Source organism: Solanum stenotomum, chromosome 8 (genome assembly GCF_019186545.1).
Source record: "Solanum stenotomum isolate F172 chromosome 8, ASM1918654v1, whole genome shotgun sequence".
Lineage (NCBI taxonomy): Eukaryota > Viridiplantae > Streptophyta > Magnoliopsida > Solanales > Solanaceae > Solanum > Solanum stenotomum.
In genome coordinates this window covers 53,108,638-53,125,871 of record NC_064289.1, presented here as the reverse complement: position 1 = coordinate 53,125,871, position 17,234 = coordinate 53,108,638, and the positions used below count along the sequence as shown (strand labels likewise).

The window sequence follows — 17,234 nt, the reverse complement described above, 5'->3', positions numbered from 1 at the left end:
CTGTCGGTAAAATACCGGTTGATTCACTGGCAATAACAGGTCAGTGGTGAAAAAACTATGCAAAGACCGGTTCTTTGCCAAATGGTGGGCCCATATACAATGTGATGTTGCCACGTGGAGGGTCAAACGGATCAGTTGGTTTTGGTTGGTTTATACACTATCAGTTAAAAACGTTGGGTCATCAAATTTTCTTTTTTTCAAAACTTTTTCTTTTGTTGTGTCTTCAAAATTATCCCTTTCATGTACAATCCGACAAAATTGGAAAAAAAATAGTCTTCATTTTTTTCCGAAAAATTACAATTGCGATTTAATTTATAAAATAATTAATTTTTAAGTATATTATACATAGTCAATGTATAGATTATGTTGATGAATTCATTTGGTTAAAATTTGCTTGCATACTATCTCTTTCTGATCTTACTTAATCGAATTGCACTGAATATTGTTACAGTTAAAAATATATGGAATTATTTCGTTATAACCTTGGAATTTAGAAGTTATTTTGCAATGCCCTTATATAAAATTAATTAAAAGCTCTAAATTTATGTAGTACTAATAATAAATAATGAGCATAAAACTAAAAGTATATTTATATAGTTAATGTTGATAAAATAAAGTATAATAGGAAAAAAATATAAATATACCTCTGAACTATCGTAAATGGTATGCAGATACCCTCTGTCATACTTTTGGGACATTGGTGCCCCTGCCGTCCATAAACTAGAGCATATATGCCCTTCACTCTAACGGAAGACTAAATAGGGACACATGGCACAATCTTATCCGTCGATAAATGTCGGATCAATGGATAAAATTATGACACGTGTATGTCCGTTAGTATAAAGGGTATATATGCTCTAGTTTTTGGACGGCAGGGGCACCAATGTCCCAAAAGTATGACGAAGGGTATTTATATATCATTTACGATAGTTCGAGGTATATATGTCATATTTTTTCCCTATAAACAATGAAATAGTTGAAATGCCATCAAGCTAACCTATGCACAGTGGCGGAGACGGTATAAATTATGGATTCACAAAAGACAATATAATACTCCCTTTGCCCCAATTTATGTGATTTACTTTCTTTTTTAGTCAGTTCCAAAAATAATGACACATTTTTATATTAAGTAACAATTTAACTATAAAATGTCTATTTTACCCTTAATAAAATGATTTACAGCCACACGAATTTCTATCATTCATTTTGAACCACAAGTTTTAAAAGTCTTCCTTTCTTTCTTAAACTCTGTGTCGAGTCAAACAATCTCACATAAAATGAGACGGAAGGAGTATTAATTATGAATTTAAACGAACTTAATAATGTTTATTTAAAATCATAAAATTTATTAAGAAAATATATTAAATATATAATTACTTTATTACAAATTTAGTAACTATAATGAATCGTGAGTTCGATGACAAGTTTATAACTCATTTTATAAGGCAATCGAGTCATTTGAGCGAAAAATTATTTCTATAAAATAATTCCCTACGATAATAGAGAAATTGAGAGATTATAAATAAGTGGTGACGGTTTGGATCATATGCCACGTAGTATTTCAACATAATCTGACGTGGCATCTTTTTAAAAATCTCCACCATTATCTGATTATTTTTAAAATATTGCAAACACCATTAAAATCGAGTGAATTATTAGTTTCTTTTTTAAATTATTAACAGTATTAAAAACGTTTATTTATTTGATCAACTGAATTTAAATACAACTTTGATTTTGTAACATGATACATTCCTTAGTTCTCGGTAAGTTTATAAGTGTTTTCAAAACTTCTCTCGTTTTTTATTAAGAGTCACATGCTATTAAGAATTTGAGATCACTTGTTATTTCATGTGTCGAGAGTGTATTTAAATTGAGTTAATCAAATAAAATAGTATTTTTAAGACTGTGAATAATTCAGCAACGAAATTAATAATTTACATCTACTTCAAAGGTGTTTTTTAAAAAAAGGTGTTTTTTAATTACTTTTAAAAAAATACGGAGAACCGTAGATAAATAACGGCGTTAACCTCGGGAGGTGTGCTTAACCTTACAAAACAAAACGTTAGTCGTAATATAAAGTGACGGTTACAACGTCAAATTACATGTCTGTTACTTGTCGTGTAGTAGAATTGTTTTGATTTAGACACGTGGATAGGGAAAAAAAAGACAATTTCGTAAAATTATTTTATTACTGTAGATAAACGTGGGTAAAAGGAGAGGGAAAATATATATATTTTTTATTTTTGTTGAGCTTTAAATTATAATTTTCTTTAAATTTGTATTGACTTTATTTATCGTTAGATCACATTTTTTAAATGTAGTTGGCCAAAATGTTTCCTTGAACCTAAAACACACAAAATGTAGGTTTTGACAAAAGCTAACATAAATGGTTCAAAAGTGTATGCTAATTAATTAGCCATTTTTTGGACATGCACATGCAACGTATTTATTATATTCCAACCTCCCATTTTTGGTTCTATAATAAGATCAATACGATATTTGCTGAAAAAACTAGGGGTATTTACGACCCCCAATTATTTGATGGTTGAATGGACGAGTTTAACTTAATTAAGGCGGATTATGTTAGTTGAGTTAATAAATAGATATATTGATTTGTCCAAAAATTACTTAGGCTAAAATGAATTAAAATGCATATCATAGCGTAATTCATTCAATTTTTACTGAATTTGAACTGCTTTATTTGTTATTTTATGAACTGAACTAAGCTAAGTTGATAAATAAATAGGTTGATAAATTAATGAGATATTTGTGCTATAAAATATATTTTTTCCACTCATTTTCCACTGAATCAGTTATATGGTCTAATGTATGATGGCAAATATATAGATTCTTAGTTTTATTCATATGAAATAATTAAATTTTTTTAACACTGATTCAATCAAAAAATTTCTATAAAATAACCACCGAATATTTTTGAGTGAAAAATTCAATAGGAAAATAGTAGTAATAATTTTTTAGTTCTTAATATTTGTTGTCACATGAGATGGAGAAAGGGTCCTCGTCTGGCCCTCTTGTCTAGTACTAGCTAGGATTAGAAAACATACTAAAGTTGGTTGATTTAACAATGTTTTTTTTATTTGGTATTTGGTACCCATATAATTAAGTTAATATGTAGTTTTTTTTAAAAAATTAATAATTAAAGTTAACTTGTTAGATTTAATGTTAATATATCGGATATGATTAAGTATCTAATAAAGATGAACCAACCTAATTGGCAACCAATGAATTAAGGGCTAACTAATTATTGAACCAAACTTGGTTTCTCTTTCTTGTTAGTTCAACAAATCATATTGGCATCATGAATCCACCCCTTTAGTGTTGTGGAATATTTAAAACTTAGTGTCGAAGATGTGATGATTACATATTTTGTGTTGTGGAATATTCAAAATTTAGTGTCGTGGAATATTCAAAATTTAGTGTCGAAGACGTGACGATCACATACTTTAATAAAATAAAAAATTAATTCCATTTTTTTTATATATGTATGTGTTAATTTTTTTCTCACAAACATCAGAGCAAAGTTGGATATAGTTATAGATTCTTTTTTGGTTCTTATTTGGTGTGGTATTCGGTATTTAAATTGGAGCGTAATTAATTCGGATTTACGCCGTGTAGGGATCAGTTTGGAAGGAAATGCTTTCTACCAAGGATTTTTCATACCTATGGCTCGAATTCGAGACACCTGGTTAAGAAAAAAAAAATTATCCACTACACCATATTTTTTAGTGCTGATATAGTTATGGACTTAGCAATTCATTCGAACTAGATTGCTTGCATTTGGACTTTGTGTATATCACATTCGTTAAATGAGTATACATTGTCGGATAAAGGGTCTGAATCACAAAAATTGAAATAACCATATTAAAATAAATGGGTGAGTGCATCAGTTTGTGCACAATAGCCTTATAAAAGAAAGAGACATGAGCGGAAACATAGTTTTAAAGGATTTGAAGAGACTAGTCTTATAAAAGAAACATTTTTCATAAATGTAATAAGTTATAACACTGAAATCATTGATAAAGAACACAATAGATCAAAAGTGAAGTATAATTGACTGTTTATCTATGAAACCTCTAAACATAACTGAGTAGTGACTATCGGAATAAGGTCCCCGACGTAGCTTCAACACATATTCATAAAATGATGGAAATCTAAAGACTAAACCCCTGAAAATAGAAAAGAGCTTACCAAAATTAGAAAGAAATAAGACCTAGTGAGCGGTTTGATCACGTACTTGTATACCAGAGTCTGCATCAATTAAAGATGTAGTGTCCCCGACAGAAGGGACGTAAGTACTTGCGAAATAGTACTATATGTAAAATGACAGAATGAAACATGATATGCATATCAAGATCAATAGAAGAAACAAACATAATCATAATTGTGGCATAGGAAGATGAAGAGATAAGTTCATTTAGACTGCCTTAGTATAACACCCCTAAATTTCTAAGTCAAGACCCGAATCATTCTGTAATATCTCGCAACTCTACTCTTAAAATTTGAATCGTTCGTCGAAAGTATATGAGCTTGAGCCGGGTGATGTCCTACTTGCTCATATGTTTTAAGGTCATTTACCAAGTGTATCAAGGGTATCAAAAGTGATCTAGGGTCATAAGGGACCTCAAACACCAAGCTTAGTTCAAAGCATTCCTATCGGCTAAGTTCTCGCATGAGTTCATATAAAGGTCAACTTTAAATGCTTATATCTCTCCATATATAATGAAATAGGTGGCCTATGGCCTATCAAATTAAACGTCTGTGTCTTTTTTTCAACGTCACCAAGTTTACCTTATTCAAATTCAGAGTAAAAATTTATACTTATTTTACTAAAACATGTCTGAGTTGATAAATTCGGTGAGGACAATTGCTCATTTGGCGACTCGCAATGGGTTGACGAGTCGCCAAATTAGCTCGTTGAAATGTCCTGAAAACCTCAAGTCTCTGTCTATTTTGGTGATCTAAACCTCCATTTGGCAAACCGCCAAATATTTGAATGAGAGGACCTCCAGATTGTTGATTTGGCCAATGGGATTCATTAAAAGATCATTTTCTTTGATTTCTACGACCTTCTTATGTTCCTAGAAGGGTATTCTTGACTTTTTACCCTAAATTAACTTCTCTAAGTTCATCTTATAACCTAATATCATCATTATACGTATAGAAACTCTCAAAATCTTAATTCTCCTTCTTTCAAAGATCAAGAACTCCAAGAAGAGGATTTCTCCAATCTCTCCAGCTCTAAAGACTCTAAGTTCAAGATTCTCTTCAAGGCACCTAAGATTTTTAATCCAAGACTCTTCTCCACACTTTATCTTTCAAGATTTTCTTCAAGTTTATCCAAGAACATTGTTCTTCCAGGTATATAAGACTATTCATAGTGTTGAACTAGTTCGTCCTCACGCCATACTTCTCAATGTAGTCCATAAAAAAGTCAAATCTAGGGTTTTGTCCTCAATTTATGGAATTCTTGATATGCACTTATCCTTATTTCGCGTTCTAAATTGTTATATTATGATATTGTAATTCTTTAAGCGTTGAGTTTCTTGATGTTGTCGTTCATGCTTATTTTCCACATGAACCCTAATTACTGAATTTTTTACTAAAATTTGTCAAGACGTTATTTTTCTTACAATGATTTTGAAAATTTAAAGTGAGTTTATGAGAGTTTAAAGAACTATATTTAGAGAAGTTTAAGGGAACTCTAACGGTTCCAAAATCATCATTTTTAAGTTGAAAGAGAGTTCTACTTCATGAACAATAAAAAGAGTTTTCATATAGATTCAGTACATGTCAGTTACCTCTTAAAGAATCCCTCAAAATTTATAACTCAAAATAGGGTCCATGCTGAAATATAGACATGAAAAACTCAACTCAAAGATTTCAATAACAATATAGAAAAACTCAATACTCAGAACTCAAGAACTCAAAACTCAACGTTACTACTCATCTAAAAAATACTCAATTAATAGGGTTCATGCGGAAATATAGACATGAACGAATCAACTCAAGAATCTCAATGCATAACATATAACAATTCAATAGTTAGGAATATAATTTCAAAAAGAATCAGGAACTCAAGAACTCGGAGCTCTACATCAACTCATCTCAAGAACACTCAAATCTAAGGATACAACCCTATATTACTCTTTTACTAATTTTAAAGTAGATGTAGGACGTGAGGACAAACTAGTCCAATACTATGATAGTCTTACATACCTGGAAGAACAAAGTTCTTGGAGAAATTGACGAAGCTCGAAGAATGCTCAAAACCCTAGCTTTTCTCCTCTTGGAACCTTGCTCTAATGACTTGAAGTGTTAATTAACATAAAAGAATTGATTAACACTTTCTAAGCCCTTAACTAGGTGAAAACGTCATGGTTTAGGCTTAGAATAGGGGTTAAAATGACATAGGGAAAAGACCAAAGTGACCCAACTTAAAAATGGATGGAGTGCCTTAAAAGGAAGGCTTCACGGACCGTTTAGGGCTCCACAGTCCGTGAAACAGTTCACCGCCCATATAGCCATCCGTAAAACTTTGAAGTCTGACAGGGCCTTATTAAAACGAGCATAACATTTTACTCCAAACTCAAAATGGAGCAAACTTGGTGGCGTTGGAAAGAGGACTCATAGAACTTTAATTTGATAGTTCATGGGACACCTAATTCGTTATGTGCTAAGAGATATGATCATTTGAAGTAGACCCAAGTAGAATCTCATATTGTAACTCAATCGGTAATTAAGAAAGCTTTCAACTCAACTTTGTGCTAGGGGATTCTAGTGACCTTAATTCATATCCAAAATTATTCCCACATTTAAAGAATAGATCACTTTAATTGAAAAGCTGATGGGTGACCTATAAGGACCCCTAAACAGGCTGTACAAGTCACCATGGGCCATCTAGGGTCCCGTTCAGGTGACTCAAATCCTGGCAGCCATGGACGGTTGGGCCTCCTCCCCTTAACGAGCCGTGGACCCCTAAACAGATTGTTTAGGATTCCGTGAAGGGTCCAGGGTCCATTTTGTGTTCGTGGACTTGCCCGTTAGGCCTCTTTAGACTTTCTCGAAGTTCGACGTGTTACACAATTGATTCAAATTTTAAGAGTAGAGTTGTGAGGCGTTATAGAATAATTCGGATCTTAGTTTAGAAATTTTTGAGGTGTTACAGGACTAAAAAAAAGGGTGCTATATAAAATGGGACGGAGGGATATGAATTTTTTATGTAAGCTGAAATTGTGACAGTTTTATGAAAAAAAATGGTGATCTGTAAAATTTGATTTATGGAAATAATATATTTTGACTTTTGACATAAACCATATATTTTCAAATCTACTCGTTTAGATTTCGCATTCCTAAATTATTCAAGTAAAAGATATTTGAAACGAATGAGATATGAATTTTTGAAGTTATGTTAAAAATTGTGACAATTTTAAAAAAAAAACATTCCATAGTTTGGTTCCTTAAAATTATTTATTTAGAATTATAGTTTAAGATATATATTTTCGGGATTAATATACTTGTTATAAGCTTTGCATGTGTATACTATTCATGTTTAAAAAAGACTAAAAATGAGCTAGATATGATTTTTTTGAAGTTTTATGAATATCGATACCTATATTTTATCATCATTGCATCGACACCTAAGTTTCTCCTAGATGTTTGGATGTTATTTCTATTGACTAAAATAATGAAGAAGAAAAAAAGCTTCGTATGTACAATTTAATCTTTCAAAGTAGAATGTTTCAATCGTGTAAAAAAATACAAAACGCAGAAGAGTAAATGTATAGTCCTAGTTACCTTTTACTATTATTTTCCTTTTCTATAATTTAAATATAAAAGAAATAAAAATACTTTAAAACTTGTTGTTTAAGTTATCTGATCATGTGAAAAAAAGTATCTACATCAACATATTAGTTAAACTAAAAAATAAATAAAGAAAAAACAAAGTACTTTTGGGAGAGTTGGACAAAGAAATGGAAATGGTGTCATTGGCGTATGATGGAAAAAAATTGAGAAAATAGTCAAATACTTCCTTAATCTATTATTAGATGTTCATATACACAGTTTACCTTCATCCTATTATCTACCTGAACTGTTTAAAATTAAAATTATCAATTTTCTAAATATTTATATGGCAAAGTGAGTAAATTTCATTCTCTTTGAGAGAGTGAGCACCAAAAACAAATAGTCAAACTTTATTTTTAATATTTCTTTTTATAAATACTTGTATTTTTTAATTATTTTTTTCTTATTTATTTTCTTTCTTCATCATCACAACATAGATCACAAAATATCACGTGTCAAATGCCTGAGTTTTATCATTCAATATAGATATAGTTATGACTTTTTAAGGGTGTAATAGTCTAAGTTTTAAACAGTTTAAGTAATGATAAGACCCAATGAAGTTAAAGTGTATAGTTAGAAATGTTGTCAATCTGTGTTTAAAATAGAATTACTGATTCTAATAAACTTTGCAGAAACACAAAGTAACCAAAGTTTTGATGAACCAGTAAGAACAGAAGAATAGAAATTAATTAAGAACAATTAAAATCTGTAAAATATACCAGAATCTGGAAAAAGACAGAACGGAAAAGATTAAGCCCACTGAATGCACAATGTCCCCTTAAGGAAATTATTCCCCTCTAGTATCCGAGGTTTGATTTGGAATATGTCTTCCCAGGATAGAATGATCTCAATCACCAGTGTATTGATACCCAAAACTCTGGTGTCAGCGAACCACTCAACAACAGTAAAGTACACGAAGAAACTTTGTGCAGAAGAAGAAGAAGAAATCAGAAAAATTCGTAAGTAAAAAATCGGAAGAATCAATGTATTTATAGGCAAGAGGAACTGGTTCCGAAAGGTTGCAACCCTTTCAGAATCCACACGACCATTCATGAAAGTTTGCAATCTTTCAAACGGTCATAGTTGTTCTTGAAAGTTGCAACCTTTCAGAAAAGTCACTTCCAACTGTGGGAAATTTAAATAAAACGGGAAAGAATTTAAATAAAACGGGTCGTGCGCGGATCCAAGTCGGATCGGTCAATTAACTGAATAATCAAAATGTTTTGGTTAATTAACTAATTAATTGAAACGTTTTGGCGTTTTGGCCATTTAATTTAATTTAATTAATTAACTAAATAATTAAAACAAACTTTGTCCAAAAAGTAATCTCTCGATTTGAAAAGTCGAAGCCGAGCGAGCGACGACGGCGTGAGGAGGGTCCCTCTTTCCAACCCTTTTAACAATTAATAATAGTATTTTTATATTTAAATTCTTCTATTTTTCTTTCCACCAACGATGAGGGAGAAATGACTTTTTACTAAAGCATAAGAGGACTTTTCAGGTTCCCAACTGTTCAAGTTTCCAACTTTCCAACTTTCCAAGTTCCTCTCTTTTCATCTTCCTTCCATTTCCCATTAACTCTTGCTATATACCCAATAAGAAATTCGATAATATCTTAGAGGAGCATTTGACTATATTCTCAAGAAAATATTTCGAAATGTTTAATTTCTAATTGATATTTAGTTGACGGGAAATATTTTACCATTAAAAACTAAAAATGACTTCCTTCACTTTTTGACGAAATCATATTTCCTTCACCATTCTCTCACCTATTAAAATAAATATTTTTCTCAAAAGATATATATCTTTTTACTCTCCAATTATTAAATACTAAAAGCATTTTAATTTTTTTACAAAAAGGTATTTTCCAAAGAGATAAATTATTTTTCTAAGTAACACTTGTGCTTTGGTTATTTTAGAACTTTAATTGTCTATGTTGTATTTCGGGTTTCGATGAATTAACAAATTATAGAGCAAAGAGATCTGGGCAAGGGACTTGGTCCTCAGAGTTTTCATCCTATAAGATAGGTCAATTGTTTGTAGTTGTAAAGCTGTAGAAACTGTAGTGATTGGTGAGTATTGCAACAGATTGCGCCAAGGACAACAATCCTCGATCAATGGTGTTACTTCTATGTTTTTGTCTATCTTATAAAGAAAACATGTTGATAAGATTAAACCTAGTTTTTTGCAATTAAGAATATTCAAAAGCAAAAGTCATTCTCAACGAAGAACTACTCTTATACGCAACAAGGATCTGATCGAGTGATGTCGTGTCTTCAGTTCTTATTGAGTTTAGTGTCTTATGCTCTCATATTATATTGTAGATCTACTCCTTTGATATAAAGGATTGTAGATTGTCTCATAGCTTCTTATCGTTGAATGAGTTTGTGGCTAGAGTTAGCCGAATTGTATTGTTGAAGTCTGTATTAGTTAGAGATAGTTAATATCATGGGCAAATAACAATAGAGTCATTGTTTTGTGTCTTGTAATGGATAAGTTACAAGGTATATAGGATTATGAGTGTAATCCTTTATAAGTACTCGAGAGTCTGTATTTACAAATTGCTGGAAGATATTGGAGCTTTGAGAAACTCAGATTGTGATTTTTTCTTCCTTGAGTAAAGAAGTTTCCACGTAAACACATGAGTTCATTATTTCGAGCATTTACTTAAGCCTCGTTTGTTTTCATTAAGATTAAGACCTCTGAATCTGAATACACGTGTGAACATTAAGATTTGCATTAAGAGCTAGGTGTCTAGATCTGAATACACATCTGAATATTAAGACGCGGTCTCCAAATCTGAACACTGAATGATTATTGTTTGTTTTCAATATCTGAATGTGCATATGAAATCAAACATTATATTAATAAAATGTTATAAAAAATTATTTCAACAAAAAATATTACTTTTTGATTAAAAAAAAACTCATAATCATCAAGCATAACATAAAAAAAATCACAAATAAAAAGTATTTTATAGGCACAATATAATATCAAAAAGGTAAATAAGTATGATAAATACTAGTTGAAAAATAATAAATAAGGTATCACATTATCAACACCTAACATATATTTTGGCTAATTAGAAAAACTAAAGAGTTCTTATCTTTTTTCCAATAACCTTAATCCAATTCTCTAACTTATGAGCCTCTAACGTCATTCATGCTTTTTTGTAGTGGACACTTTCACAAAATATACCAACACATGTATATAATGACTCTTCCCATCCAAGTCCATCTAATTTTTCCATATATTCTTCAAATGTAGGTGCACTATTTTTTTTAATCAATAACTCCAGAGCAGTAATCATCTTCTCATCAATTTTCAATTCAGACAAATAACTTTTTTTTCTTCCCCAAAACCTTTTTTTCCAGCTGAAACGGAAGATTGGGATGGATCCAATTTAGACGAATACGTTTTTTTTCTTCCCCAAAACATTTTTTTCCAGCTGAAACGGAAGATTGGGATGGAGAATTATTAAGAACTCCATTACTTTTGTCACCAACTAGTTCAACAACAATAATATATTAGTGTTATCTCACAAACGGATTTGATGATCAAAGAGTCTCAATAAATTTATTGGCCTAAGACAAAATTCTAATATAAGAGACCTCAAATATGTATACATAGTTATTATTTTTAATTATGAATAGTATTTTTTTCACTCAAGAACCTTGATGAACATCAACACACTAAAAATATTATTGCAACAAGTGTTCTTGACAAACATCAATACACCCTAAGAAAATTATTAATATAAAAAAAAACACTTGTAAAGATTATAAATACTTCTCAGTTCAAGAGGAAAAAATTGGTGTTTGATTGAGAACAGAGAGGAAGAAAGTGTGTAGTTGTGAGAGCAAAAGTCACGCAAAGATCGAGAGAGACGATACAATATTATTTGGTGTTCAGGCCTTTTTAGAGAGACGTTTTGAAAAAAAGAAACAAATGGACCTAATGGGCTGAATCTGAATCATTCAGATTCAGACCTAAAAATCAAACGCACTTAATGGACTGAATTTGAATGATTAAGATTCAGACCTCCATTAAGTGCAAACAAATGAGGCCTTAACCTTCTATTACTAGTTTCTATCAAAGAACCCGATCTCTTGACTCGTGATGGACTCATACCTCTAACAGTCTATATATAATAAATACATTGATGGAAAGTCTATAATTTAAGACTAAAGGAGTGTTGACAAATCAGTGTATTAATTAATCATGTTTAATTAATTTCATGAATATTAAAACTCATTAGATATTTTATGTGCAAGAGAAATATCACCATCTTTTATGGGAAAAAATTTTTAGACAAAGAATTTATAAATTCAGACAACTATATATTATGTTTATCTATACATAGGTAGATTAAAACTTGTAAAAAAAAATAATAACGATTAACATATTTTTAAATTTCTTTGTTTTGCAACTTATTAATTTGTATTGCGATATGTGCGGATAAATTAACTAGTAACTAAACTTGAGCATTTCTCATTTCTCTTTTGTATTCTTCTTTTGGCTTACAACATGCTCTCCCTCAATTAGTGCTACATCAACCAATAGACTTTTTCACATAAAAATTCCATAACCCCTCATTTCTTTCGTTTTTTGTGTTTTCTCCCTCTTTTTGTTCTTCCGATCTTAGGAAGGCAAATATTATCATGGGAAGGAAGACTCCGTCGGGAAATTCTTCGTCGGAGTCAGACCTCGAGATAAAAGTACAACCTCGTAATAGTGGCCCCGAGGAACGTGACCAACGTCTACATTCTCGTCCTCCTCAGATCCCACCACCAAATTATCAACCTTATAAAAAATGGCCCCCATGGCTAGTCCCTATAATTATTATAGTCAATATTGTACTTTTTATTTTTGTTATGTACGTTAACGATTGTCCTCGTAATAGTAACAATTGTTTTGGTATCGACTTCTTTGGTCGTTATGCATTTCAAGATGTTCATGAGAACCCTTTACTTGGTCCCTCCACAACAACGTAAGTACTTATTCAATATTTTATATCCTGATTACAATTTATTTCGAGATTAGTTATCATTTTTTTTTTGAAAATTCTTATAGGTTACAAAAATTGGGTGCTCTTGATGTGAATAAAGTAGTTGAAGGAAAACAAATATGGAGACTATTTTCTTGCATGTGGTTACATGCTGGTGTATTTCATGTTGCTGCCAATATGTTGAGCTTATTATTTGTGGGCATTCGACTTGAGCAAGAGTTTGGATTTTGTAAGTAAATGATTGTCCTAGTTTTATGTGGCGAGTTGAATAAGTCATAATTACTATAGTCTCAATTTACGTGAAGGTGTTATTATTACCTAGGCAGTTAAAACAACTTTTTATTCGTCGACTATAATTTTCTCAATCTTCTTTAAAATTGTTTACAAGTTTATATTGACTTGTAGTAGTTTTCAAAAATATTTAACACTTTACTTTAAAATATTTGAAGATCCCATAGTCTATATATGAATTTAAATATTTTGACCCTCATATTCCGAACACCTTCAAATTGAACAAAGAGAGTAATAATGTAAAAGATTTTGGTTATAACAAGTTATATTACTTTATTTTAAATTACTAAATCATGTTTGATGTAAATAGTTACCTAATAGTGTAACAAATATTTACATAGTAAGTACATTTATTGGTTTAAGTTAGTGGTTTAAATAGAAGAGGGTTAGAGATTTTTTTCATTTGGGTCGGGTTTAGAGGGATAAAAGAAAAATATTGTTATGTTAATGAAAAGGATAACTATGCACTATTTGTTAGACGACAAGTATATGTATGCACAAGTGTTTTGACGAGAAATATATCTACTCAATATTTGCCTCTTTTTTCAATATTATTTGATGTCCGTGCATGTAACTTAAATTTATAATATTAAAATAATTGTAGTGTCTTGCTTGTGAAACATTGTTTCTAACTACTAAAATATGTTTTTGTAGTGAGAATTGGTCCACTTTATGTTTTGGCTGGGGTTGGAGGGAGTTTATTATCAGCTCTATTTGTGAGGAAAAAAATTTCAGTTGGTGCTTCTGGTGCATTGTTTGGTTTACTTGGAGCTATGCTTTCTGAACTCATCACAAATTGGACATTATATGAAAACAAGGTATTGTTTAATTAAACTCTTTGTATAATGGAGATTTAATTTATACAGACTGACAGTGTAAATAATTTTTTGCACTATCTTGACCTCTTAATATACGAATTATCTTGATTTTTACATTTTGTTATACTTTGAGATTGTTTATACCCTTGTCATTGACAAAAGGTCACATGTTCGCCCTTGGCCCTAATGGAGCTTCAATAAATTCAGTGTAATTTTAAACCAATGTTAAAAGTAATTAAAGGAGTATTTTGGACATTCTTCGCAAAAGATTTTAATATGTGAATTTTACCCAATCCACGTTGGGACTTGATTAAAGTCAAGAGCAAACATGACAATTTGTAGAGGATAAGGGTATAATTGTCAAAATATATAACATAGATACAATTACTAGTAGAAACAATAGTCTTTCCCATTGTGAATCAATAAGAAATTTTTGTTATATATAAAACATGATTTTTCTACTTTATTCTCATCGAATCATGTCAATAGAAAAACACATGATGGGAATCAAATTCTCATTGAACGACTGAGAATAACCTCTAAACATTTATTTTTTCTTTTCTCACTGACTAAATCAAAATATGTGTGGGCATAGCCTCTGACTAAGCTAATTAATATTTTTTGTTTATCAAAACAGTTGGCAACACTACTTACATTGCTTCTCATAATTGCATTAAATCTAGCTGTTGGAATTCTTCCTCATGTGGACAATTTTGCACATCTTGGAGGATTTGTAACTGGATTTCTTCTTGGTTGTGTCCTTTTGCTTCGTCCACAATTTGGTTGGGTTAATCTAAACAAAGCACCTCCTGGCTATTTTGTGGCGTCAAAAAAATCCAAGTACAAGATTTATCAATACATACTATTGATATTCTCATTAGCATTTCTCTTAACTGGGTAAGTACTTTTACCCACTCTAACAGTTTCTTGTCCGATGTCTGATACCTATGTTGGGCTCCGATTTGAGGGAGAAGGGCTCCCCTACAGGATCTCTAGTTAAGGATGGAAGGATTTTTATTTATCTCATCACAATTCTTGGTTGTATCAAGTTACTTTTATTGTAGCAGATAACCTATCTTATTTTTTAGATTATAAATTTTACTTCTATGAAATGAAGAATTATCGACAGATATTTTTTGGGTGACATGATGTTTTGTAGGTTTATCCTTGGGTTAGCTCTATTGACAAATGGATGGGATGGTAATGCACATTGCTCATGGTGTCATTACTTAAGTTGTGTCCCAACCCCTCTATGGAGTTGTACTGAAGCACGTTGTGCGGTAAAATCTTTCTTCCACTTTGCTTAATTTTATTAAAATTAAAATGTCTGAATATGATATACATATTAAGATGTTGTACTTAAATTTGAACGCTAAATAATTATAATTGTTTGTTTTCTCAACATTTAAATCTTTGAAATTTATTTTTATTAATAACAAATTAATAAATATAAAGTTCAAATAAAATAATTAAAACATTATATCCACAAATTATTAGGTTGTAAGGTGATGGTTGGCGGGTGGTAGGCAAAAGTAGTGGTGGTGGTTGTACGATAATGGAGTGATGACTGGCGATGGTAGTGTGGGTGGTTGTTGCACGATCATGGTAGTTGTGATGGTTGATGATAGTAGTTAGTGATGATTGTGATGGTAGAGGTGATCGATTGTAGTGATTGATGGTGATAATTGACGAAGATTATAGTAACAATAGTGGTTGACAATAGTGATCATTGTGATGACAGAGGTGATTGGTGCAGTAAGAACTAGTAATTGGTGGGACATTGACTATTGATATTGATGATTGTTGATAATGGCCGATGGTAGTCAATGATTGTGATGGCTGACAATGTTGGTTGTGACTTGTGAGTGATAGTTGTTAGTGGAATTGAGTGTCGAGAATGTCATCATCGTATAAATATTTGAATAGCCTCTTATAATATTAGAAGTTTGTTCAAGATTTGAATAATTCAAATTTATTCGGATTAATTAAATAGTTAAATCATAATAAAAATAATCGTCACATTATGAGTTATCTAATTTTCTACTTTTAACTAGACTTTCTATGCTTCGTACGATATTATATGCATTTGTTTTTATTTCTATGTTCTTTTTTATGCAACTTAATTTCTTGTTACAGACCATCCAACTTGGGAATCAATTGAACATGACTTGCACATCAAATCATAAAAATGGGACTTATATGTTGACAAATCCCAATAATACATTTGAAATTCAAATGTTATGCTCCAAACTCTGCAAATGATGAGATAATTCATAGTTGGGAAATTATTATTTGTGGTGAAAAGTATCAAGCAATATTATAATAATTGGAGAAGATCAAGAGGATTATGTCAACCAACCTTTATTTGAACAAGTTTATTAATATATAGTTATTATTATCAATGAAATATTTGTAGTTTCTTCTTCTTCTTTTTTTTCTTTATATTTTGTTTCAAGGATATATATATGTATATTTGTACCAATGTTGCTTTTATCAATGTATACCACCATATGTGTTCCTTTAGTTGTCAAAATATTTAGTACTTTTTTTTTATCACTTGTATTTGTAAAATGAAACTTCTCTTCTTCTTATTCTTATTTTAAAAAAAGAAAAAGAAAATATAATTAGTATGTCATTCATTACTGATATTTCTGTCCAATTTATTAAATTATTTGATTTAGTGACTTTCACTTTCCAAGGCAAACTCTATTCCTTAGCAAGTGGTGAGATAGTATCAAAGAATGATACTACAGAGAAAAATTAAAGCACTGCAATAACAAAGACTTTTAGCGGCAATAAATATATATCTTAGTGTCAATTCAAAAAAGTGTTGATACAAATATCAACTATTATCGCTAAATAGCCTCAAATTTAGTGACATTTATTTAGCGGCAATAAAAATAGCCACTAAAACCACCAATAATTTACATCTTGAATTGCTATAAATGACACGCCTTATTACCGGTTGAATTATTCACAAATTGACAAATGCTAATATTAAGAAATATCGTGTTTCATTAAAATCACAATAAACAAAAAAACTCCACTATAAATTCATTATTTTAATGTCAACAACATAAAAAAAAAAAAATACATCATTTGATTCCAATAGCTATTTTGTTTCGAGTCTAACACTAATGGTTACCCATTGTATTGTATTGTATCATTGCTATACCTACAATGTTTGTTTTGATTGTTATTTAAAATGTATTGTATTGTTATATTCCGTTGTTACGTAACAATGAAAACCCCCA

General features: G+C 30.6%; 1 protein-coding gene across 1 annotated transcript; it reads left to right on the top strand.

Annotated features, from left to right (window-relative positions):
- Positions 1 to 12,474: 12,474 nt before the first annotated feature.
- Positions 12,475 to 16,298, top strand: LOC125873229 (RHOMBOID-like protein 1). The gene is made up of 6 exons (XM_049554128.1): positions 12,475 to 12,853; positions 12,937 to 13,100; positions 13,817 to 13,980; positions 14,618 to 14,877; positions 15,140 to 15,260; positions 16,117 to 16,298. Exons 1-6 carry the CDS (start codon positions 12,525 to 12,527, stop codon positions 16,240 to 16,242), a joined length of 1,164 nt encoding a protein of 387 aa, XP_049410085.1. The 5' UTR covers positions 12,475 to 12,524; the 3' UTR covers positions 16,243 to 16,298.
- Positions 16,299 to 17,234: the final 936 nt, after the last annotated feature.

What these genes read in the sequence shown, in the direction of transcription:
- LOC125873229 (XM_049554128.1), top strand. Translation starts at nt 12,525, where the DNA reads ATGGGAAGGAAGACTCCGTCGGGAAATTCTTCGTCGGAGTCAGACCTC. An exon ending in TGAGCAAGAGTTTGGATTTT is followed by an intron (nt 13,101 to 13,816) that starts GTAAGTAAATGA and finishes ATGTTTTTGTAG; the next exon opens with TGAGAATTGGTCCACTTTAT. An exon ending in GTACTGAAGCACGTTGTGCG is followed by an intron (nt 15,261 to 16,116) that starts GTAAAATCTTTC and finishes TTCTTGTTACAG; the next exon opens with ACCATCCAACTTGGGAATCA.